Source organism: Salvia hispanica, chromosome 1 (assembly GCF_029641045.1).
Source record: "Salvia hispanica isolate PSC_SH4W2 chromosome 1, Shi_PSC_v1, whole genome shotgun sequence".
Lineage (NCBI taxonomy): Eukaryota > Viridiplantae > Streptophyta > Magnoliopsida > Lamiales > Lamiaceae > Salvia > Salvia hispanica.
The window spans coordinates 52286743-52299011 of record NC_142692.1 but is presented as its reverse complement, the minus strand read 5'-3'; the positions used below and the strand labels follow the sequence as shown (position 1 = coordinate 52299011).

At 33.0% G+C, this 12269-nt stretch overlaps 1 protein-coding gene across 1 annotated transcript; it reads right to left on the bottom strand.

The window, feature by feature from the left end:
• Nucleotides 1–306: 306 nt before the first annotated feature.
• On the bottom strand, nt 307–8118 carry LOC125221214 (aldehyde dehydrogenase-like). The gene is made up of 10 exons (XM_048123340.2): nt 7803–8118; nt 5778–5846; nt 5606–5702; nt 5306–5512; nt 4846–4961; nt 1477–1581; nt 1229–1401; nt 1047–1137; nt 819–968; nt 307–743 (listed from the first exon to the last, which is right to left on the bottom strand). Exons 1-10 carry the CDS (start codon nt 7992–7994, stop codon nt 510–512), a joined length of 1434 nt encoding a protein of 477 aa, XP_047979297.1. The 5' UTR covers nt 7995–8118; the 3' UTR covers nt 307–509.
• Nucleotides 8119–12269: the final 4151 nt, after the last annotated feature.

The following is a 12269-nucleotide window of genomic DNA, read 5'->3' as shown; positions in this document are numbered from 1 at the left end:
TCCCAAGCGATAATTAAATCCAAGAAAAATAGGATTTCTTTCCATTAAATAGGAGGGGTCGAAAATTCCACATAATTAAATAATGCTCGTATTAAATTCTCACTCATCCCTTAGGAAAATAATTCACCACGATTATATTACTCCGCATCAAATATTCACATATTCGAATTTCACTTCCACTTCACATTTTCCACGACTTTGACCATTCCGCGGCCATGTCATATTTTCCACATCTTTGACTTTTCAACGCCACGTCATATTATCAACAAGTTGACTATTCAACTCAATCTCAACTCCCATACGCAATTAGGTCACAAAGACATCATGTAATTAATCACTCATCAATTAATCCACATATCATAGCATTTAAGGCATTTAATGCAAAAAATTTATAACCCGAAAATTAGGGTTTGAAAAAGTGGGGCGTTACACACATACCCTAACATCTATACGAATAATTTAGTAGTAGTCATTCTTAGCCGATCAACTAAAAATGCAAGAACTAGAAGTTACCAACAACTGCCCAATGACCGAAGAATGTCAAGTAAATTGCCTTGTACGACTGCGCTGAGAAAACGACGTTTTCCGGGCGTGTAAGGTGGATATCTAGCAGATATATCAATTGCAAAACTCCGTTTTAAGACAGGCTTCTTGTGGCTGAAAGCATCAAATGAGAACTTGCCATGATATGCTCCCATCCCGCTTTCGCCTACACCTCCAAAAGGTAAACCCAACTCTAGAAACTGCAAACACACGTTCAAATGTCTAGTTCTTTTGAGTCTGTGAGTCCATATAGTATTATGCAAAGAAGGACTTACATGTAGAATAGTATCATTGATGATCATACCACCCGCTGATATGTTTGCAACGAACTTCTCCTCTAGCTTTTTGTCGTTCGTAAAGAGATATGCCGCTAGTGGCTTCTCCTTACCATTGATCACACCAAAACACTCCTCAATCTTATCAACCTTCAGTATATAAAACATTACTATCCTACACTCCTCAGCACATCAAGGAGAACAGTTAATAAAATGACAAGCTTTTACCGTTATTATGGGAAGTATTGGACCGAAAATTTCCTCGTCCATCATGATAGAATCTCTTGAGACGTCCAATATAATCGTCGGAGCAATCTTGCTGGTAATTAAACAACATGCATGAGAGGTTAGATTGAGTAGTACTACTATATCATTATTCTTTAACCAACAAACTCAAATTGTAAACTTACAGATTCGATACATCGCGTTCGCCTCCACAAACGATCTTACCAGACACTTGTCCATCGTCCAAAAATTTAACCAAGCGGTTAAAATGGTGGGCGTTGATGATACTTGACAATTCCTTTGACTGCAGAGGTTCTTTTCCGAAGAATTTCTCCAGTTCAACTGACATAATATTTACCTGAATATATTTACAATGTGAGTAGATGTGAAATATGTGGAGTAAAGAGTTGATAACAGTACTATTAGTTATTACCAGTTGAGAAACAAAGTCTTTTGTAGTGATTATGTAGTCAGGGGAAATGCAGGCTTGCCCACTGTTGCAGCCCCATTTGCCGGCAATTATTCTTCTTGCCGCTACCTTTTAATCAAGTTACACATTAGTCATTACTATAAGAATAAAAATTAAATATCTGATCCATGAGCTATCTAGCATGTACTATTTTCGATTGCATGTCTGGTGACTCCAATAAATCGGGCCAGCCTCAAAAGATTCAAATCACTTCAAGTTTGTTGAGATATTCTATAAGAATAAAAATTAAATATCTGATCCATGAGCTATCTAGCATGTACTATTTTCGATTGCATGTTTGGTGACTCCAATAAATCGGGCCAGCCTCAAAAGATTCAAATCACTTCAAGTTTGTTGAGATATTCACAAGTGAGTTGTTTCACATCGAAATATGAAATACTAAAAGAAATCAAATTAAATATCTGATGAGTTACTACTATATACTATAAAAAGAATGTCGGAATCAAGTCACATTCCTTTTTTAGAAATACTAATTGTTTGAGCTTTCTTGATCGGAGTTGCGATGAACAATCGAAAGCACGAATCAAACCAAGAGACAATGATATACATGGTTCGATCTTAGAGATCTACATCCACGGGAAAAGCACTCAATCTATATTACTCATTCACACACAAGAATTACAAAAAAGAGAGATTCAAAACACTCAACAAAATACACACAAGAAATTGGGGGTGCTTAAACTGTTCCCCGATTTTTGATTAACCGGAAGCAGAACCAGAACCGGAACCGGCCAGTTAATCGAGGAACCAGGAATCGAAAAGCCGGTTTTGGTTCCAGTATCAGTTCCAACTTTTTATATAAAACCGATTCCGGTTAGAACCAGAACTGATCGGTTCCTAACCGGGAACTGAATTACAATTCAATTTTATTTTTTTTATAATTTAATATACTAATAAATCTAACTTAATTGAATTAATATTGAATTGAAATAAAATAATCTGAAACATTGAGTGCTTTTAAAATTTAAACAATATTCATATTCTAGCTCTGATTTCTGAAGTATTTAAAATGTTTAAACCGTGATGCTTTGAATCTACAATTATTTCTCCAATCCAATTTTTATGAACTAACTACTAGAACATCATAAGTTTATTTTTAATTTCCAAAAGAAGTATACAAATACAATATCATTTCATATGATAGAAATTTAACTTTATAACAAATTTATGTAACAATTCAGTTAATATATGATTTTACGCTGTTTGGGAATGATTTATTAACTGTTTCGTATTAAACTAATAAAAGTTACAACAAGATCGATTAGTATTCAATTCCATTGAATATTTATTATCAGAAAAAGGAAAATGGAATTCAATTTTAAAACTCCTTTTAGAAAAAATGCTAAATTTAGAAATCCTTTTTTATTAAAGGATTGCCAACATAAACTAGTCCGATCTACTACACTTGGCATCACTCTTACCCATATATGAAAATTATTTTATTGTTGCTTTGTATTTTAGGTATTATTTGTTATATTTCTAGATATTGAATTATTATTTTATTAGTATTGAATATTTAAAATTATAAATAAATTCAGTTTAAAACTACACATCAGTTCAGGTTCTGGACCGTAACCGACCATTTCTTAATCGGCCGGTTCCAAACCGGAACCGGTCGGTTCCGGTCCCGGTTCTGGTTCTAGAATTTATGAAAAATTGGAACCGGTTAACCAGTCAACCTGTCCGGTTAGAACCGGGACCGGCCGAATAAGCAGGCCTACAAGAAATCACTCAGCTCAATCGCAAGAGCTCACCTCAAAATACAATGATTTCCTCACACTAAAAATGTATCGCTCCTTCTAATGCTGATAACCGCCAAGATCAGCTTATATATGAGTGTTGTGGCCGTTTCTCTGGTGTAACAAAACGAGCTGAAGCATTCAGCTCTCAACCCCCAAAACCAGCCGTTGACCAACCCTTATTTTGAACTTTTTTTTTCCCAATTTTGCACATTAGTCCCTCAGCTTATTATTTGTGAAATAATAGCCCATACTCCAACAGTAACCATCATGAAAGACATTTCGCATTAAGAATTCTTTCCCTGCCATACTATACTTGTGTTTATCAATCTTAAGATTATATGCAATTTTTTCTAGACATCGTGTCCGTTAATCCAATAGATCGTTCCCTGCCAAATGCCAATCATGGTTGTGAAACTAATAGCCCTTTAGTGACGTAACGAAACGACCATTTTGTAGTACAAATACAATCCAGATGAGCTAGATAATTTGTTATACAAGCTTCAGTGTTATGGAACAAATGCTTATGTGCACAGTTAGAAGAACTATTCTTTTGACATGAGATATTCAGGTCAACACAACACACATGTTTTCAGTGTCAACTCTAGCAGATGCTAGAAGTGTGGCGCAAAATTGCCGCTGCAGAAGTGTCGACGACAGACATGTGCCGACAGAGGCGCAAGAAGTGTCTGACGAGAGATATGATCGGGTGAGGATTTGGTTTCTAGTGTTACTTGGATAAACTTCTGATAACTTATAATCCTTCCGTTCCAGAAAAATATACTCAATTTTCATTTTTCGAAACATTTTCTCCATCTTTTTTACTTGATCATTTATGAGTCCCATTATTCACTGTTTATTTTTAACTATTTTTTCTCTTGTTATTTTATTTTATCAATTATGCATTAAAACTCATCATCTACAAATCACCTAATTCTACGAGATGGAGGAAATATAAGACATTCTGTCTTTCGTCAATTTAATATAATGGTCACTCAATTTCTATAGAATTGCAAAAGGATGTCTTTTGCAAAGCTCGAGAAAACCCCAATCTTTGAATAAAAATAAGAGATACAAGCCTAAACTATTAACCGAACAGGTAATTGGTAGGAGTTAAAACTATCAACAAAGCATCACATTAAAAATAGGTAATTGATAGGAGTTAAAACTATCAACATAGCATCACATTAAAAATAGAAAGAAAAAATTACTCCCTTCCTTCCTTAAATTTTTTACATTTTGATCGGACATAGATTTTAAGATATGCAATAGAAGGTGATTTGAAAAAGTTAGTGGAATATGGTTTCTACTTTTAAATATTAGTTTTATAATAAAAGACGAGTGTTAATGAGTAAGTGGAATTTGAGTCTACTACCAAAAATGGTAAAAAGTGAAATGTGACAAATTTTGTTGACTAACAGAAATGAAAAATATGTACTAACAATTTTCAGGTATGGAAGGAGTATATATTTTTATTGTAAATATGATATGAAAAAGGAAAATATAAAGATAGGCATTTCAGTATTTAATACTATAATTAGAGCAATTTATGTAGATAATGAAGGTAGCGTACCTTTAAATTGATATTAGAATCAAGGACGGCTGGACACTTGCCACCAAGCTCCAATACGACCGGAGTTAGATGCTTGGCCGCGTAAGTTAGCACGATACGCCCCACCTCGCTACCCCCTGAAGTATATATATTTAAAGCTCCATTTGGTAAGTCTAGTGGTAATAGATTTATGATACAGGTGTTAACAAAACTCAACAGTGTGTTTGAGTTAGTGTAGTGGTAGAGTGCTAATATCTGAGACCACAGGTCTTGGATTCGAGTCCACCGTAACACGACCTTTAAATAAAAAATGATATATAGCATCTTTAAAAGAAAAAACTAGGCTTAATTCTTAATTACGTTAGCATGGCAATCCTAACAACTATTTATTATACTAACATACTAAATCAAAATAATTATCCGTATAACTGTGCTGCTGTGTTGATCTTATTAAATCCATATAACATGGTTAATGATTCACCTGTGTAGAATATCTTATCCCATTTTTGGTGTAGCAATGCAGTGGTTTGGGCGACTGCCCCCTCCACCACTTTCACAGCTGATGTGTCCATGTACTTATCCACAAGCTTAGCAAGCAGTGAAGATGTGGCAGGGGCACTCTCCGATGGCTTCAAGACGACGACGTTACCAGCAGTGATAGCCCCCACCACCGGATCAAGTGATAGTGCTGTTATCAAAATATAAAACTGCATAAAATCTCGTGCCAAATAAGAAATGCTCCACTTAGAGTCAGACAGATCAGGAGTGGAGTAACACTTACCAAATGGAAAGTTCCATGCTGATATAATTAACACTAGGCCCAAAGGTTCTGACACGATTTTGGCCGATGATGGAAAACTGATTAATGTGGTTTTCACCTGCAATTTCAAGCCGACAAATTCAATATTTGATGCATGAATGCAAAAATTAATGAGAGAGAAAGATAAGCTTACCTTTTGGGGTTTCATCCATCGATGCAATTCCTTCAACGCCAATTTGCATGATGCTGATACTACACAAATCTATATATCATCATCAACCACAAACGTTATCTAAGTTGTCCGTAACGTAATGGCTATTTTCTCTTATACATAGTAATGGCTATTTTCTCTTATACATACGACACAATAAATACAATGGAGGAGTACACTACAATTAATCTTGTACAAACCTGTAAAAAGTTAAAAACAATAAATAGGCGTATAGTAGGTGGTGGAGGGCCAAAAACTAGTACGACAAAGACATGACACGATAATTTAATATACTACTTACACACACCTATCATGTGATACATCACAAAATAATTAAAATTAGGAAAGTGGATCCACACCTTGCTTTTGTGAATCCGTAGCAAATGATGAGGATTTTCCCAAAATAGGATTGTATTGTGGTGCTGGGTCCAATATGGTACTGCTACACTAGTAATAGATGGTGATCTACACTCTAGATATGAATATCTCTACAATAGTAATACTCCCTCAGTCCCACATAATTTTACCCAGTATTCCATTTTGGTCCGTCCCACATAATTTTACTCATTTCATTTTTACCATTTTTGGTAGTGGACCTCATATTCCACTAACTCATTCCTATTCACATTTTATTATAAAACTAATACTTTAAAAGTAGGACCCACATCCCACCAACTATTTCAACTCACTTTCCATTACATTTCTTAAAACCCGTGCCGGGTCAAAGTGTGTAAAATTATGTGGGACGGAGGGAGTAGATGGTAATAGATGGTGATCTACACTCTAGATATGAGCACCACGTTAGTTTAATGCATATTTAGTGTCGTTTGTTTTATTTTATAAATTCAAATAAATGAATAAATTGACAAATTTAGATTTTATTTTAATAAAAATTGTAAAATTAAATGTGTCAACAATAATTCTAATGTGTTCGAGTCAATCTAAATATATAAAACAAAATAAACGATGCTAAAGGGTTTAGCATATCATTAAACTTAAATGCAGTAGTACTAGTATTTATTAAAATTTGACTTTGTAATTAATTTCTTATGATGTACATTTCCCACCAAATTAAATTCGCATAAAAGTGAAATGAAAAATAAATTTGTTGCACTTCTGATTATTAAATTTTTAAATAAGTTAAAAGAGTTAAAAAAAGTAAAAAGAAATAATTAAGAAGAAAAATATGAAAACACACATTTTAAGTCATTTTTATGCTACATAACTCCAAGACAGAGGAGCTCTCAACCGCTTCGCGTGCTCGGTGTAGCTTAGTTTACTCTCAGTTGCTTGCCCTTTGTTTGTTTGCCGCATCCCTCGCCTCACCCACCACTATATGTGGCTTTCCAAATAAAACCCTAGTTAAAAACCTTCTCCCTCACTCCACAAAGCCCCCTTCATCTCTCTTGAAAAAAAATTTAGGGAATGAGGCAATAGTGTGTGTGATTTGGGGAAATGGTTCAGGCCAACTAATATCGTTTGGATTATCGCGGAAATTGGAGGAGTAACGAGAGCGACAACGGCATGAGTTGGATAGAGAGAACCTCCTTCGTCGGAATATGTTTTTCATACAATTTTAACATTCAAAACCCCATTTTGTTTGAATTTAGAGATAAATGAATCGTCGGAGTAAATTTCAATGAATCGAATTGATACTCCCCTACTAAACTAGTTGAAACACTTGATATTTTGCAATCTCCACTGGATTAAATTATTTAAGTTTGTTCCGACAGGACGTCTTATAACTACAATCTACTTTCTCATAAAACCTTGGATTTTGGAAAAAAAAAAAAAATAGAAATTATTACAAAAATACACGATTTCCATGAAAAGAGTGGTTATTTTATCCTCAGAACCAACATGATACACAGTCTGACATTAAAGAATTCACTCAGCCTATGAAATGAAATTTATTAAAATAAAATTTGAAGTTGAGTTAAGCCAAGCTAGATTATGATAAAACTAGGAAAGATCGGTGGAAAATAAAATAAAAAAGAATATTCCGACCTCATGAATAACAGCTTCAAATTCTGGTTTATTGAGATCGGAGCGCAAAGCTTGGATTATTTGTTCGCTGTGAAGAGTGAGCATCTTCTGTATAGCTCTCAACTGCGAAGCCCGCCACTCGAAACTCTTGGTCTTTCCGGTGGTGTAGGCGGCTCTCAGCTCCCTCACCGTCGCTTCCGCTTCTACACCCATAATTCTCTCTCACTATCTCATAATTGATAATGATATGCAAGTTGTATATATAGATAGATGTATCCAGTTGTATGCGTGCTTCCCAAAGTAGAGGATATACTTAATAGTGAAAGGTTAATGTGACTTTTCCGAAGAGGGGGAACGTAGGGTTTGTACGTTCCATCCCATGTGTTACCAATACTACTTTTAATTTTAGGTCTGTGTGTGTTGATTTATATCGTCATGACATAATTCTTTTCATAGTTATAGCATGATTTTTCTAAGCTTCATTTTAATAGTAGTAATAAACATCATAGGAAATTGTACTGGTAATATTTAGATTGAACCTAATTATTTAGCAAAGGGAAGATTCAGAGCGAATTTTATGTTGTTTAATGGATTAAATTCTACAATGAATTCGGTAATTTTATAAGTATGGTGCATTGAACTACTCTCATATTAAGATTAGAAGGGGGTAATATATAATTATAAACCCTAATATATAATCAAAATAAGAACTCATTTTGACATGATAATGAAGATTATTATTTTCATCCAATGCAGTCCGCATATCTATGATGAATGCATATTTCTTGATGGGGTTCAAATGCTAGCTATAAAGAAAGAAAAAATTACTCCCTCCATCCCGCTTTAGCAGTCCCATTGACTTTTCTGTCCTCTTTTTGTGAAAATGATAAAAATAGTTAAAGATGAGAAATGATAAATTAAGAGAGAATAATATAGAGAAAAGTCTTATCTACATTATTGTCTCTCTTACTTTACCATTACTTCACTTTAACTAATTTTTATCATTTTTACAAAAAGAGGGCATAAAAGTCAATGGGACTGCTAAAGCGGGATGGAGGGAGTATTTAAATTCATATTTTTAGTACAATTAATTTTAGTTTTTTACGATAAAAAATATTTTCAGGTCAACCCACACACATATGTAAGAAGAAAAATAATATGCTACATACCTTATGTGAGGTCCTCGTGTGAGTATCACTCTCGTTTGATGCATGTTTAGCGCTGTCCGTTTCGATTTTATATACTTAGTTTAATTTTATTACATTAAAAAATGTAACTGAAATTTCGAATTTCACAAAATTCATAAAAATCAAAGCTCGATTTGCTCTATTTGTCTATAATTTCAAATAAGTTAATAAAACAACATATCAAGCTCTGGTTTTTATAAATTTTTAGAAATTAAAAATTTCAATATCATTTTTTAATGTATTAGAAACAAACTAAATATATAAATCGAAATGAACAAAGTTAAAAATGAATCAAATGAGAGATGTGCTCATATAATGTATTTAGCATATCATTCCTCTATATACGAATTTATTGTGAATTATCAATGATTTCGACTACGATGTATGAATTCAAAAGTGAAATTTTGATTACCTATTAGATTCCAACCCATGACCACAAATCACCCAACAAGGTGACGACTTTACAGTAGATCTTCACTATTAAAGGGTTGAAAATTGTTAATTGCTTAAAGTCTAGCAGTTAATTTTGTTTTAACTGCATTGTATACCCATATGAAGAAAATATTATAGAACTAAATGAAAACAGTACTCATGGAAGATGTTCACATTAATTAGTATATCATAGCATTTCTCTCTCCTTTTCTATACATACATATAGGATTGCGATAAAAAAAAACACTCCTTTAAATACAGAGGTAGAACAAAAAAACTAGGTCATTATAAAAGAACACATAAGGACCTTTAATCCTCTTAACTTCGTTTTTTGTTTATTATAGGAAATTTGGATTTTAAAGCAAATTAAACGATCTAAAAATCACCTAGGTCATATTAAAATCTAATTTTCCTATAATAAACTAAAACTAAAGTAAAAATGACCTTAGGTGTTCCCTTACAATGATCTATTTTTTGGTTTAATGTTGTGCGTTTAAAATTGGCTCTGTATTATTATCACATACCTACCCTAATAGTAGTACTCCACCCGTTCCATAGTAGTGAAATCATTTTTTCAATTTGGGACGTTTCATCATAAGATAGTCATTTACCTATTTAGCAAAAAGTACCTCCTCCGTCCCGACTAAGATGACACATTCCTTAGCTGTCATGCAATTTTAAGAGTTATTTGTTTATGTGTTTAATTGAAGATGGAAAAGGTGGGTGGAAGTATTAAAATAGAGAGGGAAAAAAAGATGAATATTTTAATAGAGGTGGGAAAAAGTGGTTGAGTGTATTAATTGGAGAGAGAAAGTTTCCAATAAAGGAAATGTGTTATGTTAGTTGGGACAAACTTAAAGAGAAAACGTGTCATCTTAAGTGGGACGGAGGGAGTAACATTTTTCTCCCTCACTTACTTTATTCTCTCCTTATTTTACTCTCTCTACTTTTCTGTCTTCCCTACTGTGTTACCTTTTCACTTGATATACATTTAATATCTCTATTAATCTCTTTGCCAATAAGTGACTCTACTGCTATGGAACGGAAGGAGTATATATTATGATACATTTAATATCTCTCTTAATCTCTTTGCCGAGAAGTGATTCTACTGCTATGGAACGGAAGGAGTATATATTATGAGTGAGTGAGTTATGTAAAAACTCATTTTTATGGTCAATGCTATAAATAGTTAAAAGACTACTATGCGTATAAAATATTTTTTTTAAAATAATCTACATATAACAACAGTAATCAAAATTTAAAAATATATTAAAATTTTAGGCGTTATAATTTTATTTATAAATCTAAACATCTCAATCAAACATAGTATCACATTATATTTAATCTTTCAACTTTATATGTACCAGTATTCAAACTACATTGTATTACCAACTTAATTTAAATAACAATAATTGAGGATACCATTGATAAAAGGAAAACAATTAAAAAAGGTTATACATTGTATTACCGACTTAATTAAAATTACAATAATTGAGGATACCTTGATAATTGGGGAGTACAATATGATATGGTATGCCAAGTAATAAGTGTTGGCTGGCATTCAACCATATGTACATCTCTCTCTATGGGGCCACAAGAATTTTAACAACTCTACAATAAAACAAATTTTTAATCCAGCTTTAAATTTTCTCATTTATTCGTCACATGTTCATCATGAAATTTCACAATCATGGGAGGACTAGTGGTTGTTTGGTTATTATAGTGCATGAATGTCACTTGACCCAACATATACGTAGTACTATTTGAAAGATTTTGTATTTGTTCTTCAAGATATACGAGTATTTTATATAGAGAATTTTTTTTCGTTTTTACAAATTCTTCTACACTTAATATTTATCCGTAAGATTTTTATTTGATGAATCTCATAAGTTTTGTCTCACCTTACTAGTGCCAAACTTGAAATAGCATATGCCTGATGGATTGTCTGCGTCGTTGTTTTATTTCTCGCAAATTAATAAAAAAAATGATTTCAGGAACAACAATTTACTCACAACTCTAAATCATATTTACTATACCTATGTCCATATTACTGGGGTAGATTTAAATCATATTTACTATAACTTTGTCTATATTATTTTAATTTTATTGTTTTGAGTTGGGATGTTAGTATTTTCTACTCTTTGCATAAGCTCTCATTGTCGAAGGGGTGTTTGGTAAGGGTATAGATAAGACAAGATAGTTAAGTTATCAGCTTTAAATGGGCATTGGATAGCCTAGATAAAATATAAGTGTGGTTGTGTTAAATAGTCAGCCGATCAAAGCAAGCATAAAATAGTTATCTCGTTATGATAAATAATCAGGGGAAAAAATGTATGATTGTGTATCTATCTATCTCTTCAAATTTATGCTCTTGACTTTAATAGCTCTTCCTCAAACTCATGTATCTCTCTACTCTACTGTTATGATTCCCTTCCCACCACCAACCCTCTCTCTCCCTATTGTTATTATTCCCTTTCCCCCAACCACCTACGCACCCCCACAACCCCACCCCACACCACTTGCTCTACTGCTATTCCGTCCCCCCCTCCTCCGATCCCTTGTCTCTCTCTCTCTCTCCTGCTACTCCTCTTCTCTCTCTATTGCTATTATTTATTTTATAGTACTAATTAATAAAGTTTGCTACTGTTAAATTTTTTCTTGCTAAAATCATTAATTATGTTATAAGTAAATTTAATTAATAAAAAATTAAATATAAGAAAGGCGTACATGTGTTTTCAGACATATAACCTAATCATCTCATTTCATATCTTAAGCTATCACTAAATAGGTAAAATTGCGTTATCTTATAAAATTAAGATAAATCATCTCACTTTGAGTCATCACATTTCATATATTAAGTTTTCACTCA

Coding starts and splice junctions, on each gene's coding strand:
- LOC125221214 (XM_048123340.2), bottom strand. CDS start 7,994: ATGGGTGTAGAAGCGGAAGCGACGGTGAGGGAGCTGAGAGCCGCCTAC. Junction 4,962..5,305: donor GGATAAGATATTCTACACAG/GTGAATCATTAA, acceptor TATATACTTCAG/GGGGTAGCGAGGTGGGGCGT. Junction 969..1,046: donor CAATACTTCCCATAATAACG/GTAAAAGCTTGT, acceptor TATATACTGAAG/GTTGATAAGATTGAGGAGTG.